Source organism: Pteropus alecto, unplaced genomic scaffold (assembly GCF_000325575.1).
Source record: "Pteropus alecto unplaced genomic scaffold, ASM32557v1 scaffold86, whole genome shotgun sequence".
Classification (NCBI taxonomy): domain Eukaryota; kingdom Metazoa; phylum Chordata; class Mammalia; order Chiroptera; family Pteropodidae; genus Pteropus; species Pteropus alecto.
Genome location: NW_006442109.1, coordinates 11,481,059 through 11,500,323, shown reverse-complemented (window position 1 = coordinate 11,500,323; position 19,265 = coordinate 11,481,059). Strand labels below are relative to the sequence as shown.

The 19,265-nt window shown below is 34.4% G+C and overlaps 1 protein-coding gene across 2 annotated transcripts in view; it reads left to right on the top strand.

Moving 5' to 3' along the window:
- The window catches only part of USP3 (ubiquitin specific peptidase 3), an 82,097-nt gene that overhangs the window by 12,872 nt on the left and 49,960 nt on the right, over positions 1-19,265 (top strand). Inside the window, exons 1-3 of one of the 2 annotated variants that reach the window (XM_015596058.2) lie at positions 12,249-12,287; positions 13,393-13,508; positions 16,082-16,213. In XM_015596058.2, coding sequence (XP_015451544.1) covers positions 16,185-16,213 — 29 coding nt within the window. In that variant the 5' untranslated portion in view covers positions 12,249-12,287; positions 13,393-13,508; positions 16,082-16,184. Of the gene's footprint in view, positions 1-12,226; positions 12,288-13,392; positions 13,509-16,081; positions 16,214-19,265 lie in introns of those variants that run through there. The other variant, XM_006920278.3, reaches the window with a different exon arrangement.

The window sequence follows — 19,265 nt, the reverse complement described above, 5'->3', positions numbered from 1 at the left end:
CCCCCCCCCGAGTAATTTGCAGACATAATGCTTCTTTATCCATAAATACTTTTTTCCCCAAGGACAAGGATTTTCTTTTCAATAAGCACAGGATATTGGTCAAAATCAGAACATTTAATACTGATCCATTAGTATTATCTAGAGCATATTCCATATTCAAATTTCTCCAGTTGTCCCAATAATATTTTTTATATAATGTCCTTTATAGCCATTTCACTTTTCTGTCCCATCTTCAATCTCCCCTGGATCTAATCCAGGATCATACATTTCATTTTGTTGTCATAAATCTTCAGTTGCTTTTAATCTGGAACAGTTCCTTAGCCTTTCGTTGTCTTTCGTATCTTGGTATTTTTGAAGAATACAGGCTAATTATTTTATAGAATGTACCTCAATTTGAGTTTTCTTGATATTTCCAAATAATTATATTCAGGTTATGCATTTTTTTTGGTAGGAACACTACAGAAGTAATATGTATTCTCAGGGCATCCTATCAAGAGATATATGATGTTGGTTTGTTTCATTTTTAGTGATGTTAACTTTGATCACTTTATTAAGGTAATATTTGCAAGTAACTTTCCATTGTAAAGTTACTGTTTTTATTTGTTATTAATAAGTAATTTGAGGGAGATGCTTTACACTTTTATATACATATGTACACACACACACACACACCCCTGTTCCTCTCCAAACTTTCACCCACATTTAGCATCCATTGATGATTCTTGACTCAATTAATTATTATTAGGATGGTTGCAAGATGTTGATCTGCTAACTCGTATTTTTTTCTAAATACATTATTGGTATATATAAAGAAAAACTTTCCTTTCTTCCCCACTTGTTTATTCATTTATTTTGTTAGTATGGACTCATAGATTTTAATTTTATTCTGTGATATTTTGTTACCTATTTTTAGGCTCAAATTGTCTCAGATTTGGCTAATGGGAACCCCCTTAAGCTGTAATTTTGACATATCCCTATTGTTCTTTGAGTCCTTTCTTTCTGGCACACCAAGATACTCCAGGCTCATCTTATACTCAGCCTGTCTCAGCCTTGCTATAGCCCGCATTCTCTTTAGTCAGGAATAATGTTTATAAACTCAGATCTCTTAGCAGATAACAGCTAAGAAATGTAAATACAAATAGACATGTATATATCTGTTTGTGTGTGTGTCTGTGTATATAAAACCAGTAGTTCACGTTGATGCCTATAATTCCAATTCAACACCACAGGTTTAGTCTTGCCCCTTTTCTTAAGTGTAAAGCCCTTCTCTGATGAGAATCTGGTTCCCATTATTCTAAACATATGTACTCATTTGCTCAATGCCATAATCAGAGGAAATAGTTCCAGAACTGCGAATGCGTACCAAAGAAAACCTCTTATAACTATAGTTAATATTTGTTTATAGTTCTTATTTTATACTGACAAAATGTAAAATGTTATGTTCAAAAGTTATTTGGGTTAGTTTCTCTCTCTCAGTACACTTATTTATTTAACGTCAGTAAGGTTCATTTGTGTTTGATTTCCATTTTGGATTTTTTCACCTCATCCTTGTTGATTTTAATTTTTTTGAGTATATAAAACATGAGCATGGTTCCAAAAACTAAAACAATACCTAGAAATGTTACTATGTGATCCTTCCACTCATTCCTACCCACCTTCTGTAGATAACTAATCTGATTTATCCTTCCTGTGTTTCCTTTTGTAAAAAAAAAAGAAAAAGAAAAAGAAAAAGAAAAAGCAGACACATGAGTCTTATTTTCTCTCATAAAAAGTAGCAAATTAAATACACAATTTTGGACTTCGATACTTTCATTTAGCAGTATATCCTGGATATCACTTCATGTTTGTAGAAATTTTCCTTATTATTTTTAGTAGTTCATAGTACTACATTTGTGGATGTGTCACAGTGAATTCAACCTTTCACCTATGTTTGGGCATTTAGGTTGTTTCCAGTAGTTTGTGGTTACAAATAATGCTGTAACTAATAGCCTTGTACGAATATATTTTTGTATTATTGGGACTCTTCAAAGAAGATGGAAAGTTTTAACTTTAATTGTGTAAACAGTAATACGTAAGTAATTTTTAAATAATACTTCAAGATATTTGTCTGCCTTTTATCTTCCCATTTACTGTGATCTTAAGTGTATTCAAGGCTGTTGAAATGAAATACTTTATTTTTTTTTTTCTGTCTGGGGAAACCTTGAAATCAGAGAGCTAAAAGTGGCTATGGAAACATTTTTAGTCAATAGTAGCTAATCATATGCGCTGGGTCCAGGTTCATTTTAAGCAGTTGATTGTTGCTTGTACATACTCACCAATGCTTTTTTACCACCTGAGTACTCAGACCTAGCTATCTCTTACTTTTAATTTAATTCATGTTAGGGTCCCTCATGTCATATTGTTGACTGGCTGCTCCCTCGGGTTATAGAATGATGGTAGAACAAGACAGTTAGTTATACATAGGCTAGAAATAGGATTTGGGTATCCATTTTCTCTGATAAGTCTCAGCGTTAGTGGATATTATAAACTGAGGATACTCAAAGGAATGTCATCTGGGATTCACAGATAATGCTGCTGGCCTTGTCAGGTGATTGATGACTTCCAGTCTTTTGTTTCAACAAGTGGGCATTGGAGTAGAAAGGAGACCTCCCTCCTGCATTGTAGATAACCACATAAAAGTTTGGTGAGGATAGCTTCCCATCAGAGGGGCCATGAATGGATTACGTATGTGTTGAGATAATGACAACCAGCCTAAGGGTGGTTGGAGCCTCTAAGCAGGTCAGTTCTGGCCCTGTGAAGCCTCTTCAGCTTATGTACATGTGCCATACAGATATTATCATTTTCTGTGCATGTCCTGACATGGATAAGGTTGGTAAATTAGGCTAGAACACAATCCCAAAATCAGTCTCTAAGAGCCGAAAGTATTGCCCCTTAAAGAGAACCAGGTAATAAGGTGCAAAAAGAATTGAATTATTTAGAGTAGACATTTAAATCTGTTGGTCCCTAAAAATAAACTGATCACTGTATCTTAAATCTGGTATAATTTGAAATCATTCCTATTTACTTCTTCAAACAAAAGTTAGAAATTAAAAAATATTTTTAAATGTCTTGTAACCCCATTGTATTGGATATTGGAATACCCAAGGTATATTTTGATTAGTTAAATTGGTGAACCACAATTTAATCTGTTCTGAATACCTCTGAGTTTGATATATTTCAGCATGGTTTAACACTTAAGTTGCTTCTGTACTTAAATGTGTCTAAACCTCTTTGTACATCTCTCAAAATGTGCTTCTAGAATGCATGTGCTTCCTAAGGTATGTATTTTACATTAGATATATAAAATTTAATGATTTTAACATTAAGGTGGTTATAGTAGTTTTATCAATTTTGAAATAAGCTTATTAAAATTGAGTATTTTATTAATTCATTTGATGTTTTGAATTTAATTTTATGTCAGATGTAGGAAGAGTTTCTGGGGATTTTTGCTGACTTTAATATGACATAATTGGAATTTTTCTGTGAAAAGGAATTATCAGCTGCAGTTTCTTTTAATGAGCATAAACTAAAGGGAAAAAATTCTGAAACTTAGTGGTAATGGTATATGTGGACATATGTTACCTGCATTGTATATAATACCAGCCACCAGAATTAACCCCTAATAGACATTGCATTTAAAAAAAAAATATTTTCAGGGGAAGGGAACTGACAGTTACTGGGTGCTTTCTGTTAGGCCCTTTGCTGTGTATTTTATATTGTTTGTCTCATGAAATCCTTATCTTACCATTTGAGTAGTGGTAGCATTTGTCCTGTTTTACAAATGAGGAGGGAGGCTCTTAAACCAGCTCCTTGAGGTCAGTTAGAAGGTATACTAAGACTGTTGGTTCTGAAGTCCACACTGGCTTCATTATATCACATGACCTCTAACATGTTTGCGTTTGTAGAGTAATAGTTACATTCCTATGAGAGGTAACGTATTCAGTTTGGTATATTTTTGTATTAAAGATGAAAGGAGTTCTTTTGGCAGAGTTAAAGGGAAGGGGCAGGTGATCAAGGCCCTCTGCCTAGATCAACCAAAATAATGTGGAGCAGAGTTCTGGTTACTGTGCTCCTTGCCTACCTCTTCCTTCTGGGCCTTCGTGCAACAATTTCCTGAGAACTTTAAGAGAAAAGTGTGAGTGCGTCCTCAAAAATCTTGGGATACTAGTTAGGATGTGGACTCTTGATCTCAGCTATAAAGGCCTGGGATCGGACATTTGTTTGCTGGGTGTGATGGGAATCAATTCAAGCTGCCTGAGGAATATGTCAGAACTCTTAGGGTAAAGATAGAATCGGAAACAGAGATAGAGTAGGATGTTCTCAACTCATAATTATTCAGTCAGTTTTTCAAATTCAACCTTCAATAAAATCTGAGGTTTCCCAGAATGTATGTTAAAAAGCATAACCCAGAAAGGCAAAAGAAAAGAAGGATAAGGCTTTGTAGCTTTTTATGAAGAAAAAAGGAATTCCTGCAAGTTCCAGGATTTTATCCAGAATTTGGGGTTGCCGTGGGAATAGTGTTTTTGAGGTTTTGAAGGTTGTTTTTATAATATAGGGCAATACTAAAAGTGATGTCGTGCTCAAGAAATAATTAGGTAGTCTTAAGGTAGTGATAGCACATCTAGATTTGAGTTATTAAATTATTGATTGGATACAGAGGGAGTCAGTCCAAAGGATGATGGCAGCTTAGTTGACGGTAGACTGCCATGCCTTTGCTCTTACTACCTCTTCTGCAGAGAGAATAGTTTAGTCTTTGAATAGCTTTGATTCCTTTGGGTTAGAACCTCTTGAAGATTCCCACTCAGTGTCAATCATTCCAGTGAATTGTTTGGCAGCAGTGAGTGATTGATGCTATATCACTATACCCCTCCTTCCACAGGTGGTAGTCTGGTTATCTGTTGTGCACAACAAACTATCTTACATCTTAGTGGCTTAACACAACCATTTTCTTTTGCTTATCATTTCGTGGGTCAGGAATTCAGAAAGAATTTGGCTGGTGTTGCATCAGCTGGAGGACCTGGGGCTGGAGCATCCTCTTCCAAGACAGCTTCATAACTCACATGTCTGGAGCCTCTGTGCTCCCTGGTCTTTGTCTCTCTTTCTTCATCAATTCCCCTCTCCCCTAAATGGTATAATATTCTCCAAGGTCTCTCCATGTGGTTTGCGCTTCTCTCAGTGTGTTGCTGGAAGGGTGATCAGACTTTTTACGCAGTGGCTGGCTTCCTCAAGAACTAGCATTCTAAGCAGTTGTTAAAGGAAGCTATCAGTTTCTTAAGGCCTAGACCTGTAAATTGACGCAGTCACTTCTGGCATAAACAGTTGGTCAGGGTAGTTACAGAGCCTCCCAGATTCAAGGAATGAGAACATAGACCTGCCTCTCAATAGTAAGAGTGTCAAAGAATTTGTAGCCGTCTTTAACCTATTGGCGGGCCGTTCAACAGAAAGAATGGTTATAGGAAATACTGAACTGTGACAGGAGAGATTGACTGCTAGCCTTGGATAATAATGGGACTGAGGCAAGAGAGAGCTGCCAGAAGAGGGAGGAAAGAGGGTGGAAAAGATTCTCATGGGGCAAAGTGGAAAGGCAACCAAGATAAGCTTTGCTTCATAATTGTCTTCCTTGCCTTGGCCCTGAATTCTTGCTTCCATGATCTTGGCCTTGAGTCCCAACTTCTACTTCTGACCACTTTGAATTTGGTGCTCATGCTTGATCTCCTCCTTCTATGTTGTTTAGGTCTCTGCTTAGTCTCCCAAACTCTGCATTGGCTAACTCCTTTGGCCCTGAACACCTTCTGTTGCCTTTTAAAAGAATTCTCCTGTTTCCCTGTTCCCTGGGAACCCAGTGCCCACTCCCAGTATGAGCAGAGGTTAGGGGAGGGGTCGGGGCAATAGACAGTGATTATGGCTGCACCCAGACTGGCAAAGTGCTCCTTCCACCAGTACTTTCAGAGGATTTAAGTTGAAGATAGGAGAGACTTCAGAACTTTTAGCATAGAATAGGCTTGTGAACATACGGTTCAAAGAGCATTTATGGTATAAAGATTATATACCTTGCTCTTAAACATCTATAAATATATCAGTTGGAGGGTAAGCTGGGTTAGTCCTAGAATATATTTCTATTTATATGTACTGAAATATTTATAGAATTTTTATGGTAATATTGCCCTATCTGCCAGTTTCAAGAAGAATAACACTTTTGCTATTGATAATTTTATGGAGTGTATGTGTGTGTTTTGAATAACAGCTGCAAAAATTTTGTTTTCATTGATCAGAGTTTTCAAACCCACAGAGTTGTAATCTTGGATTTTGTTTTAACTTACCACTTATGCTTAATAATTTAGAACAAGCGTATTAGGACAACTTTATAGTACCACTGTCTTTAAATTTAAGGCATTTAAAATTTATTTTTATTCAAAGTAATGCTTTCTGAAAAAATTTAAACAGTATAGTTGAAAGTTAGTCCATATGCCTCTAATCCTCCATCCCATTCCTTTTACATAGTGTTAACAGTTACTATATACACTTTCAGACTGTAAAAAAATTTTTGTACAGATATGTGATATATACACAGAAACACATAGAATGGAATCTTTTAAAAACTAAAATGACAGCCTTCTGGACTTACTCCTTTGCAGCAGTCCATGCCTTCCAACACTATATGAGTTAGAATTTCAGTTCTGTCACTAAGTTAGCAAGTTATGTAACTTCTCTGTGCCTCAGTTTTCTTATCTATAAAATAGGCCAAATTAATAGTATGCACCTCACTGGATTGGAGAGGATTAAATGACGTAATATTCATAAAGTCGAAGTTGTGCTTGTCAGTAGTATGTACTAGGTAAATATTAACTAGATAAAACTGATTTGCTTTTTAAAAAACATTATGGGTCGCTAATACTTTTAGAGTGTTGAACTTTAAATATTCTGTGTGCGTTGGGGATTCTGAGTTTTAGTGTCGTAGCAGCATGTTTGTCTATGATTGTTTCGAACAGTGATTCCACACATTTCCCACCCCCACTGTTACAGCGAGCTACTATTACAGATGGGCAATGTGGTGGGAACGTGTTTGCCTCTCAGGAGTGGTGGGAGGCAGAAACGAAAAGCTGAAAACAATTGGTTTAGAAAATTATACTACATTAGCAATTAATCCTTTTGTTAAGCCCTCTAAGAAAATTAGGTGTAAAGAGGAGCTGGAAAGATTTTATCTGTAGGGGAGATGGCACGATTGTTTTACCTACTTTTTGCTTTATGTTCTTTGAATAATTTTATAATTTGAGGGGACATGCTCATACCTAGTCTTCATTTTATAGCGAGAAATAGACCCAGTATAGTAGTGATATTCTCAGTTCTATAGCTAGTAATGGAAGAGCCAGGACTAGAATCCTGGTCATTGGATCCTTACCTTTGAATTCTTAAGAATATAATGAGCCTCTCTACCTGTTGAAGCAACTATTGAATAATGGATGAGCTATAAATGACTTGTCTGTCAGTGCTATGTTGTTGAACTATTTTGTGGGAAGAGACAAGTGACTAAATTGTATCGTAAATGCTAGTGCATGATGTTTTATAAAGATATTTTAGAATTCTAGGAGGATTGTTGATAGGCCTTGAATATCAAAAGTGCTCTGAATTATTAGGTTCTATGCAGAGAATGCTGAGGATATTGAAGATTGGTGGTTATGTGTGGAAAGAACATTATATTCGGTGTAGATGGCATTTTGTCTTATGAACTCCTTGTCTCCTGAATACAACCTGAAAACATTTGTGGCCAAGTAGACCCCTGTAAGTGCAGAACTCTCTAGTTTTCTGCCCTTTATCTCTTGATAAAGGAGCAGACTATGATTCCCTTTCCCAGGACCAGTAGGGAGGAAAACCACTTTGGTCTGTAGATCACTCAGATGCCTTCCCTCTGCCTCTGTGCCCCGTCAGTTCTCACCTCCTGGTTTCCAGGAGAATTAAAGCTTTTGGGCACTTTAGGAAGAAGACATGAGTGTTGAGCAGGTTTTAGAGGCCTGGGTTCCTCTACCCTTCTTCCCTGCCAGCATGTGTTACAGCGTCTACCTTCAACACTCTAAAAGTTTTAGCGACCCATAATGTTTTTTAAAAAGCAAATTCATTTTTATCTAGTTAATATTTACCTAGCATACTACTGCCAAGCACAACTTCAGCTTTATGAATATTACTTCATTTAATCCTCTCCAATCCAGTGAGGTGCATACTATTAATCTGGCCCATTTTATAGATAAGGAAGAATGGCGCTTGCTCAGGAGAGGATCAAGATTCTTCATTCTCTCCAAGTGGGCCCTGCTGCCAACTCCCAGAGCTTGTGGCTGAGTTGAGAACTGGACCAGAGGAAGATTTTGAGGCCATAGCTGAAGGAAAGTGGTGGAAGGAGCCTAGTTAGTACTAGCCTTCGAGCTGAAGTGTCCAGGGACTGAGAAAAGATGGTGGGCTGGAAGAATCTAAGCAAACAGGAGAGACTGCAGAAGGAGAGATTAACTTTGAGGAAATTTTATAATCTGAGTAAAAGAAGACAAGACTCCATTAATGAGATCCAGTGACCTTGCTGTGGCTAAGTGTACCAGTGTGAGAAATACACTGCATGGCTTCCTTGTCTTGACATCACCTTGAAGTATAATTAGGTGTAATAAAAAGAGTCCTTATAAATTCTCAGATTTTTCTTTTTGAATTTCTACAAGTTTCTATCTATACTGTTCTTTTTCTCAAGAACTAACATATAAGTTTAAAAAAAAATTAAAAATCCTTTAGTTTAATATTTTTGTTTTACTAAATGGATAGTATATCCATAGCTTAAATATTTTATTGATTATGATTTTATTATATATTTCTTAAAAATTTCAGTTATATTATGGCTCATGTAGCATTATAGAAGAGCCTGAAGAGTTCTAATGCTGTTCCCATGGAAATGGGTTTATCCTGCAGATAAACTTTGAACTCACCTGTCTATAAATTGAGACTGCCTTTTTATAATATTTCCTTTTAAGGTGATTAAAATAAATGATTTTGAGATTATTTGTAGTACTCTTATTTATACTATGACATGTTCTTAATAATTGAGAATTAGTTTAAAGCCAGTCTTTTTTTCATTCCATTTTATAATTGTCTTGGTTACATTAAAGGTTCCTAATTTAGATAAGGTGTGTATATAGACAAAATGAATATTCTCCAAAGCAGTGCAATAAATGGCTTTAGAATGCCCCATCATACTCTACTCTCTATAGCTTCCTAGCCTTCATATGTTTTTCTAGTGTGAAAGTATTAAGTCCTCAGATTACTGTCATTTAAATAGCCAAGACCAACTGTCCTATCATACATTAAGTCTTCACTTATTGTAAATATTCATGACAGAAGAAATCAGGTTTCTTGACTCAGAATGTGGTCTTTCTTTTGAGATTCGTTAAAAGGCACAGTCACTTGTTTTCAATGTTTTTGAAAGTCAGTACTTTAGTTCCTTTTATCTCTCCTCATCCCTGTCTTAAGTGCCCATTTATTTATTTATCTACTTATTTATTTTACTGAGACGCAATTCACATAACATAAAATTAGCCATTTAAAAGTGAATAATTCAGTGGTACTTAGTACATCTACAACTACTACCTCTATCTAATTCTAAGACATTTTCATCACCCCAAAATAAACCCCACACATACTCTACATTCCTCTTCCCTGTTGCCTTAGGTTACCTTTTTTAAAATTTGAAATCGAGAAATTAAAAAATTAACAAAACTCTACGAGGTAATTGAAATATAGTATAAGACTAGATATAGAATACACTGTTCTAAATTCAATAACAAGAAAAAAATATTCAGTGTACTTATGGTGGAACAATTAGATCACAAAATTGTATGTATTGTGTATATATTTACAACTATAGGGTTAGAAAAAAAAACACTTGGTAAGAAATACACAGAAGTAATAGTAATTTTGCTCCAGATTTTCTTTTCCTCATTTAAAAGAGGGAAAAATATCTTTATAATTAAAAAAACAACAACAACTCTAAATAGTTAAAAACTTGGGCCTTACTATTGTAATTATTTATTTCAGGATAATACTAAACATCAGGTTCGTTGTTGCTGTTGTCATTGTTGTTGTTTTTATATTTTTCCAGTGTTTCTTAATATTTACAAAGAGAAAAAGAGATTTGCCAGAGGAACAAACGATAAGATTTGTAGTTTTTCAGTCTTCCAAATTATATCTCAAATAATGAATACTTGTTTTATGTAAGCTGTTATCTAAATTTTTTTAAATGTTTTTTAGGACTTTCTTTTTAAACTATAAAAACATTGTATTCTTGTTGATATAAATGAAATACCACAGCGGCGTACAAATAAAAAGCCAACAATCTCCCTCACAAAATAATCTTCTCATGTAGCTGCCTAAAATAATTGTTGTTAGCAGTTTGGCAGATATTCTTCTTAGCCTTTCTGTCATGCAGCTTACATAAACATATAACAAAATTGGACCCAACTGAGTCAGAAACTCAGATGCCTTCAGGATGGCAGTGGCAATTAATGTAAATGTGTGAATTCTCTTAAGAAAGGGCTGTTGGCTAACTGGAAGGGGATTTTACTACTCAAAGTTTTTATATTCAAAAATAGAGCCCTGTGCTGGCCAGAAAGGCAGAGTCCCTTGGTATATCACTGTGCTTTTATTCTTCTTAGCCCCTTCCTCCCCTCTCAGACAAATACAGAATGAACATATGTTGTAGATTTATTTAAGTCATTATTAGGAAACCAGCAGCATGATAAAACTGTTTCCAGGAGCATTCGAAGAATTGAGTATATGTAGACATTGAAGAAAGAACATTGAAATAAATTGCTAAACTAGATACAAAATTGGTTAACGTCCTATAGGATAGTAAAACCATAACCTTTGGAGTCTGCTGGACAGAAATGATCTCTGCCAAATGAAAATCTACAAATTTACCTTAACTTCATAGAATTTGGGTCCTAATCAATGGTAAATAATAGCAGATCAAACAATGGTACTGTAATAAAATATCTTTTGGAGGACTTATTAAAAATGTTTCATTATGCATTGAAAGGGTTTACAGTTCTTGATTCACCTTATTCCCAGTTATGTTTAATTTTTCTTAACAGTGAGAAAGCCCTGTTGTGATGTATAAGGCAAGAGCAATACAATAGGAACCAGATTTTTGAAGAGCTTAGTATCTTAAACCAAGAATTTAAACTTTCTTTCAACAGATGTTTATTGAGCACATGTTATGTGCCAGACAGTGAATTTACCGTAATTCTGAGTGTGTGGTTGTTCTGTGGTGCCCCTCCTATGCCCCTAGGAGGCTGACTAGTGGTTCTCAAGGAGTTGTATTATTAGGGAGTCATCTGGGAAGCTGCTTTTCTCAAAATACACATGTTCTTTGTCCTTCTGTCCCCACCCCAGCGTAGGTGTCTCTGCTTGAGTAGAACATATGTGTTTTGAAAAGCTTTCCAAGTGATTTTTATATCCCTTACCTTTTGAAAATCATTGTTATATTTATTGGGCTTTTTAAAAAAATAGAGTGAGTAGACGGCAAGCAAAATTGTAATTAATATTTTAAAAGTGTTTATAGCCCTTTTTGCCTGCCTCATCCCATAATAAACTAAAATAATGTTCTGATTACACTCTTAGCAAGAATTACATGCGGTTGTCTTATTTAGAATTATATTTTATGTAACTGTGACAGTAATTTGGGAAGAACTGGGCTTATCTAGTTGTATTCTTAGATTATGCCTCTCATGAAATAAACTGAAAAAGTTGTCCTTTATAATAGTATATGATCTGAACAGCAAAGACATGTGATATTAGACTTTAAAAAAAAAAGTTTTTAATGAGAAAATAGACTGTCATTAACTTGTTGGAGACTGTGGTAAAAAGAATAAGCAATAAAGGAAAAAAGTGAATATGGGTTTAACTTTTAATTAAACTATTTTGAGTTGAGTCAACAATTAAAATGAGCAGCTGTTGTGGAACGTGCGTTTAAATTCTTTTCAGTGTAACTTTAATTAGGCAGCCAGTAAATGTATTTACGAAGCAGGGATTCGTGATTTCAGTACATCTAAGCTGCCATGGAATTTATAACTTAATCACAGGATATGATATTACAGATTAGGGGAGAAATTTGAAAACAATGTGATACAATTGGTATATTGTGTATTTTTCTTTTTGTTAGTGTGCAGGTCCAACAAAAGCCCCTGGGTCTGTTTGACTTGTTCAAGTGTCCACTGTGGAAGGTAGGTGACATACTTATTACTCACTACTTGATTTTTTTAATTTGCCCTTAAGCTTTGTGTCAAAGGTATATTGATTTGGAATTATTTAGCATCATAGCTTAATCATAGTATGTAATTCTCTATAAGATTTCCCTCCCCTTTCACTGATACAACTGAAGGAAATATGGGGCGGGGGGAAATCCTTTATATTGACACTCAGAATTGACTTCATTTGATGATCAAGATAATTTAAATTTAGTAATCAAAAAGATGAAATAAGGGAACTTTGAAATCTTTAAATAAAAGTTTACCTTATGGTTGTTTTTTAAACCTTTTATTAGGGTAAATTTAATTAAGCATATACAAAAGTAGAGAGATAGTATAATTGAATTCCATATTTTCATAACCCAGTTTCAACAATCATCAACACATAGCCAGCCAGTCTTGTTTCACTTCTTACCTACCCCATCTCCACCTTTACTGACTTTTGATTCATATCCTAGATATCACATCATTCTTCCGAAGATAAAACAAAACACTAAAATATTTACAGACAAAGGAATTCCCTTGAAATGCTGTCACTGTAAAGTTCATAATTACTCAGATGTACCCAAAGTTGTATTGTTCCATGAAGACATTTGCTTTCCAGAGACTTAACTTCCCACTCTACCCCCAACCCCATCCCAGTTCAAGCTAGAGCATTTTCTCCCCAGTTCTTGGCTTCAAAATGATGTTACTTAGAAACTTTAGTAACTCTTTTAACACAAACTGAAATAAATATCAACTTTTGTGTTCTTTTAGCCTGGCAGTAGCACATTTGTATTTATTGCTCTTTTAGCTGAGAAAATCCACTTTGAATTTGCTTCAGAGTTAAAAGCTTAGCAGCAAGGAGATGAGAAATCATACTAAGTCACAGGCTAAAATCTATATCATTTATCAGGACTGTTTCACCATTGTTTTCAAACCCTCATTGCATGACAAGAACATTTTTGTTCAGTTAATTTTTGATTTTTCACATATTGAGCCCTGCAATTGAGTATTTTTTTTCCATGTACACTTAAGAGTACCCTTGGAAAATGTTAACTGCATATCTTAATTTTGGCTGTTGTGGTTTTGAAATCTCTAGGATTTGGGGAACCTGAAAATACTTTGTACAGATAACATTTTTTTAAAAAAGAAGAAAAGTAGAAGCACTTAAATTCTGCACTTGAAGAGACAGATTCCTCTCCTAGATTTTGAGAGGTGAGAATTATAATGCAATAAAATTTATATAGTTCTGTTCTCCAGTTGTCTCATAGTGCTCTACAACCTAAATCTTGAAGGTCATGTGCCAACAAAAAGACCTGACAAACTCTCAAATTGGAGAGATTAATGTTCTTAATAGCAAGCAACAAACAATTCTCTAAGCAGGTTTTAGAAAAATAAATGGAAAATTTTCTAGTCTCTGCAGGTAGTCTGTTTCCAATTGCAAGCACTCATAAATTTAGAAATTGGACATAGTTTCAGAGAAATATGATTAAGTAGATTAAACAGATGAGAGTAGCTTGCATTTGGATCTATATTTTACATAGCTGATTTTGTGATTACATAATAATTTTCTTTTATTATATAATCCCTGATTGCCAAAGATTCTGATTTTATAGTAATTTTATATCACTTATCTTCAAGGAAGTCTTGAATATTCTTTCAACTAGGAAACATAGTTTATCAGTAGTATATTTGAGTTGTATATTCTATTGGTCTTCATGATTACCATTCAACTTGTTATTTTTCAAATTTTTGTGATTGTTAGAAATGTGTGACATATGTATTGATATTTGTCCTTTTTAGACCAGATTGTCAAGTTAAAATCTAAAATTAGATGAGGAAAATATTTATCTTTATGTTAGCCAGTTTATACATCACTGTTAACTTCTGACTGATGTATTTGAATATTGCCAAAATATTGCTAATCTTAATATCTGCAGTAATACACTGCTTACTTTATCATTTCTTACTTAAAACATCTACTGTATTTGGAAACTGCAGTGTGGTGGCTAAATAAACTGTGTAGTATGTACAAATAATCCTTTTTGAAAGTAGCAGTGCCTTTATTGTTATTGTTCAGTATTGCTTTTTCTTTAATTCCAAAGGTACTTCTCATTATAAATACTGCTATTATTGCTTTTCATGGCATAGGAAGTTGAGCTCATTAGATATTAAACTATATTGTAACTTGGAATTTACCTTTTAAATTAAATATTGGATGTTTCTTGACCTGCAATGTGCTGTCTTCTTAAAGTATATGCTTAATATGACCACTTTCTAAGCAATTATGTTTGGATTCTGAATAAATAGTAGTTAAGCATATAAAAAAATACAAATAAAATAATTGCTAGTATTCATTTATTCATGATTGCATTCTAAGCCATGGATTACTTAATTTAATCACCTAGCAATTCATGAAATATGAGTACTGTAATATCCATTTTACAAATGAGAAAACATAAGCACAAGGTTAAGTGACTCACCCAAGCTCACATGGCTAGCATGTGACAAAGCTTACTTTTGAACCGAGACAGTCTAGTTTTAAGTTTATACTTTTAATCATTATTTTGTTTTAAAATTCATTTTAGTCCACTTTTGTGGACAGAAGACCATATAGTCACAAATGTTGATTATGTTTACTTCAGTGAAAAAATGGGAAAGGTGATCAAATTCTGAGTTGAGGTTAATAGTACCTCTGTTGCTTCCAAATTCCTGGGATAGGGAGACTGGGCTTGAAGTTGATTCTCCCAAACTTACCACAGCTGTCTTTCTTTCCCCAAGGTAAGTGTTGCTCCTGGCACAATAAAGATGCCTCACGACAAAAATATCACCTTAACTCTCTGAGCATGTTTATTTTGGTACCCTTTAACCAACATTGGTTTTGACTGTTCTGAGTTCTCAGTTAGGTCTTGCCTTCTACAAATTGACTGCTTTTTAGGCACTGGGAGGTTTTGTTTTATAAGGGTCTTCACAGTAGTGGTCAGTTACAGCATTGTATAGTAGGCGAAAGTGTAGATGAATTTGGGTGCACACCTTGTGCATACGAACCCTTATTTCAATTTCATTTTGCTTTCCATAACAATGATTTACTAAATCTGAGTTGGAAAGTGTTATAAAATTCTCATACATATAGTCAACCTTTGATGATCTCTGTGCATGTGGAGAAATAACAGTTTATATAAGCTTAAGATGATTTGTGTTTTGTTTGGATTGTTTCTAAACAAATGTGTTTCCGTATGAGTGGAGCTGATTATTCAAGCGTGTGAATAAAAGATCTGAAGCCATATTGATGCAAAAGAGGTGGAAGATTATTCTGTTTCCATATCTGGCTCTCACATTTTATATTAAGCAGCAACCCAAGCAGAGCCTACAGCCCTGTGGGAAGTGGTTGAGTAATTTAGTTTACAAAGGTTGTCTTTGATAATAACCTAAGTTGGGAGTTGGCATTCTGAGAAAGGCTTAAAAAAAAAGAAAATAGCTATAGCAAAAGCATCTCTAAAGGAGTTGATAAGTGATAATGTCAGTAGTATTGAAACTGATTTGCATAGATAATTCCTTTCCTGGCCCTAGTCTTGTATATACTGTAATTAAAAGTTGACAGTCGTATTTGATTGCAAAACATATTTTAAGCACAAAGCTTAATAAATCACTAAATGATTGAATGCACTTATAAGAAAGAATTTTTTTCTCATTTTGATTTGATTACCATCTAATTTTATCATCATCTACTATTTTAACTTCCAAAGCAATATTTAGATTAAAAAAATTTTTCGTTTGGTTTTTGTAAGGTATGTGAATGGCCATGCAAAAAAACATTATGAAGATGCACAAGTACCCTTAACCAACCATAAGAAATCAGAAAAACAAGATAAAGCTCAGCATACAGTGTGTATGGATTGTAGTAGCTACAGTACATACTGGTAAGTATTAATATTTTTCTGGAAATAATATTTCTTACTATGAGTGGACAAGTGTTTTCTCATTTCTCTTGCTCCTTTTCCCCACCAATCTCTAATTCAGTTGCTACTGCCATTACCTCTTTTTAGTTCTGTTAGGATTCACAGGGGACTGGAGCTATCAGGAATACCTGCCCTATTCATTCAGATTTTATTTTGCATTGTTCTTTTCAACTTCTAGGCCTCATCTTCTTTCTCACCTCCTGTTCTTATTCATTCCAGTAAGCTTCAGGAAAATGAAAAGTATCTATTTCTTTATTGTTGTTCATTATAATTCCTTAATTTTCTTGTTTTTAATTGAAGAATAACATGATAAAAATGCATGTTCAAAAAAAAAAAACCAAAAAACAAAACCTATGTTCCTGCTGCACAAGTTAACATTGTTACATCATCTTAAATTTTTAACTTCTTTGTTTAAAAAGTTATTTTGACATTCTCCGTCTCCCAACACAATTCCATTCTCTTCTGTAAATGTCAAGAATTTCAAGTGTAGGTATTTTTTTAAAAAATATCACATCCTTTAGAAAGAGATTGGAGGCCTTATTCTCTTTTTGTAAGATAACATGTCTGTTTCATATAAATCGGGGTCCCCAACCCTTGGGCCGCGGACCAGTACTGGTACATGACTTGGTAGGAACTGGGCCACACAGCAGAGGTGAGCGGCAAGCAAGTGAAGCTTCATCTGTATTTGCGGCCGCTCCCCAGCTCTAGCATCACCTTCTCAGCTCCACTTCAGATCATCAGGCATTAGATTCTCATAAGAACACTGGTTCCTGGTGCCAAAAAGTTTGGGGGCCACTGAATTATAAATGATAATAAAGTTAAGTATCTATTTTTGTGATTACTTAGATCTAGGTTATTTAGGTTACAGTGGTGTTTAACAATCCGTATCCATTTGCTATGCTCAGAAAAAAGTCATTGTATTTTATAGTTTGAACTTCAGTGTGTAGCAAATTTCTTTCCTTGATTAGTAAATTATAATTCTTTACTTGTTTTCATCAGTTTACAAACCTCGCAAATCAAAAGGTTTTTGACATTGAAGGAAGAAAAAGCCATTTAAAGGATCTCTTTGGAGTGTTTGTTTGTTTGTTTGTTTGCCATACAGCTCTTCACTGTCACATGAAGGCAGTACTAGGCAGGGATGGGGATTTAAAGTCCAAATACCACATTTGATTCATACTTCCTACTGAAGTTGTGTGCTGATTAGTTGCTAATTGTATTGTGAAAAGTGTTCATCAAAAGGAAGAAAAAAGGTCAGTTGGCTTCCCAAGTCTTTTAAATTTTTATATGTTTAACATTATTTTAAATTGTGGCTATTGAATAAAACATCTTAAGGTTTAGTCATTTAGATCACTCCTATTTCAGTGATTCTTTGTGTGAAAGATGTCCAGACCTGGAAGAGAGAGAAGCTAGAGGTAGATGAAGATTTCATTAAAAATGAAAATATTCTCAAGATTTTCACAGAAGGGCTAATGCTCAGTTTATTGTTATTTGCTCTTGTAAAACATTCCTTTCTATGAGAGTTATTAGCCAAGCTATTAAAGTGTTCTCATAAGTTTTTCCCCCTTTCCCTTAGGAAACTTACATACTAGAATCATATAGTTACCTAATTGACAGAACCATGTTTCTGTAACAGTGTATTTCTCTTTAGACAGCAGAAAATAAGATCATTCCTGAGGTATCTATCTCAATAATTGTTATAGGTCATGTCAACCTGAAAACATTTATTCTTTTTTTTTTTTTGCTAATAGCTTTAATGGGATAAAATTCACGTAACACAAAGTTTTAAAATGTACAGCTCAGTAGCTTTTAATCCATTTCCCATTTATTTTTTAAAAAATTAAGTTTATTGGGGTAACATTGGTCATTTATCCTTGATTTTCAGTTAGCAATGTGCATGAAATGCTTAATTGAGAGGCTTGGAAATACAGTAAAATGTGTGTGGTAGGTTTTCTTGCTATTGGTAAGATTATGAGGATTATGAGGGAATAGTAATTTTTTTTAGGAAATTTTAAGAATTAAAATTATCTTAATGTAGTGGAATTACATTCAGGTCTCTTTTAAAATATAGATTATATACTTTAATATCTTTGTATATTGCATTTTGGAGGAACACCTTTATTAAATAGAATTGGAATTTAATTTTTTAGTGTGCTAAAGTACATGTCATTTTTATGGCTGAATTGGAGTTAAATGGCAGATCTTGAACCTTGGGGAATAATATACACCATGGCGGAGGCTTCTTGGCCAATTGCCAGTCTTTTGTGTGAAGCTATACAGAGCTGCAAGTGTGTAGACACCCAGAGCTTCTGAAATGCAGGAAGGGAGCTGCAGCTGGTCATTACTGTCTCAGTTGTGGGTTTGAGAACAAAATGCCAGGGACTAACCCTGTAGCATTACAGTGGGGGCCTAAAAGGAATCTGTGATAGTTGTAAACTGATGAAGCTGTAGTTTAAATTAAAATTTTCCCCACACCTCGCTATGATTACAGAACAAAAAAAGATTTCTTTTTTCTGTATGGGGTGTGTATATATGTGTTATTTTCCAGTGCACTTTAGTAATTTCACTGTTTGTAAATTTTCTTTGTACATAAATTTCTTGTGGTTAGATCAGATAATTTGCTTCAGAGGTAAAATATTGGTGTATTAGGTTTAACTGGTTTCGTTTTTAATTGTTATGCTTGTAGTCAAAATATTTTGACTTTAGCTAATGTTAAAGCTCCTTTTCCATCTCTTCTAAGCTCTTTGCTCAAAGTGAAACATACTCTGAGGCTTAGTTTTTCTATCCTTTCTTTTCCAAGAGTCTCTGCCCTGTCCTATGTTTGCATATCCTTTATGCAGTTATCACTAAACTATACCCTACTCCTACATCCAATTGTAGCTGGATGTAATTTCTCCTAAACTTGTAGTTCTTGAGGTGCTTGTAATTTTCTGCTGCACATTAGATATTTGTAAATATCCTTGAGGACTCCAGGAACCATGTATCAGATCTTTGTATCTTCCACAGTACTCATTGT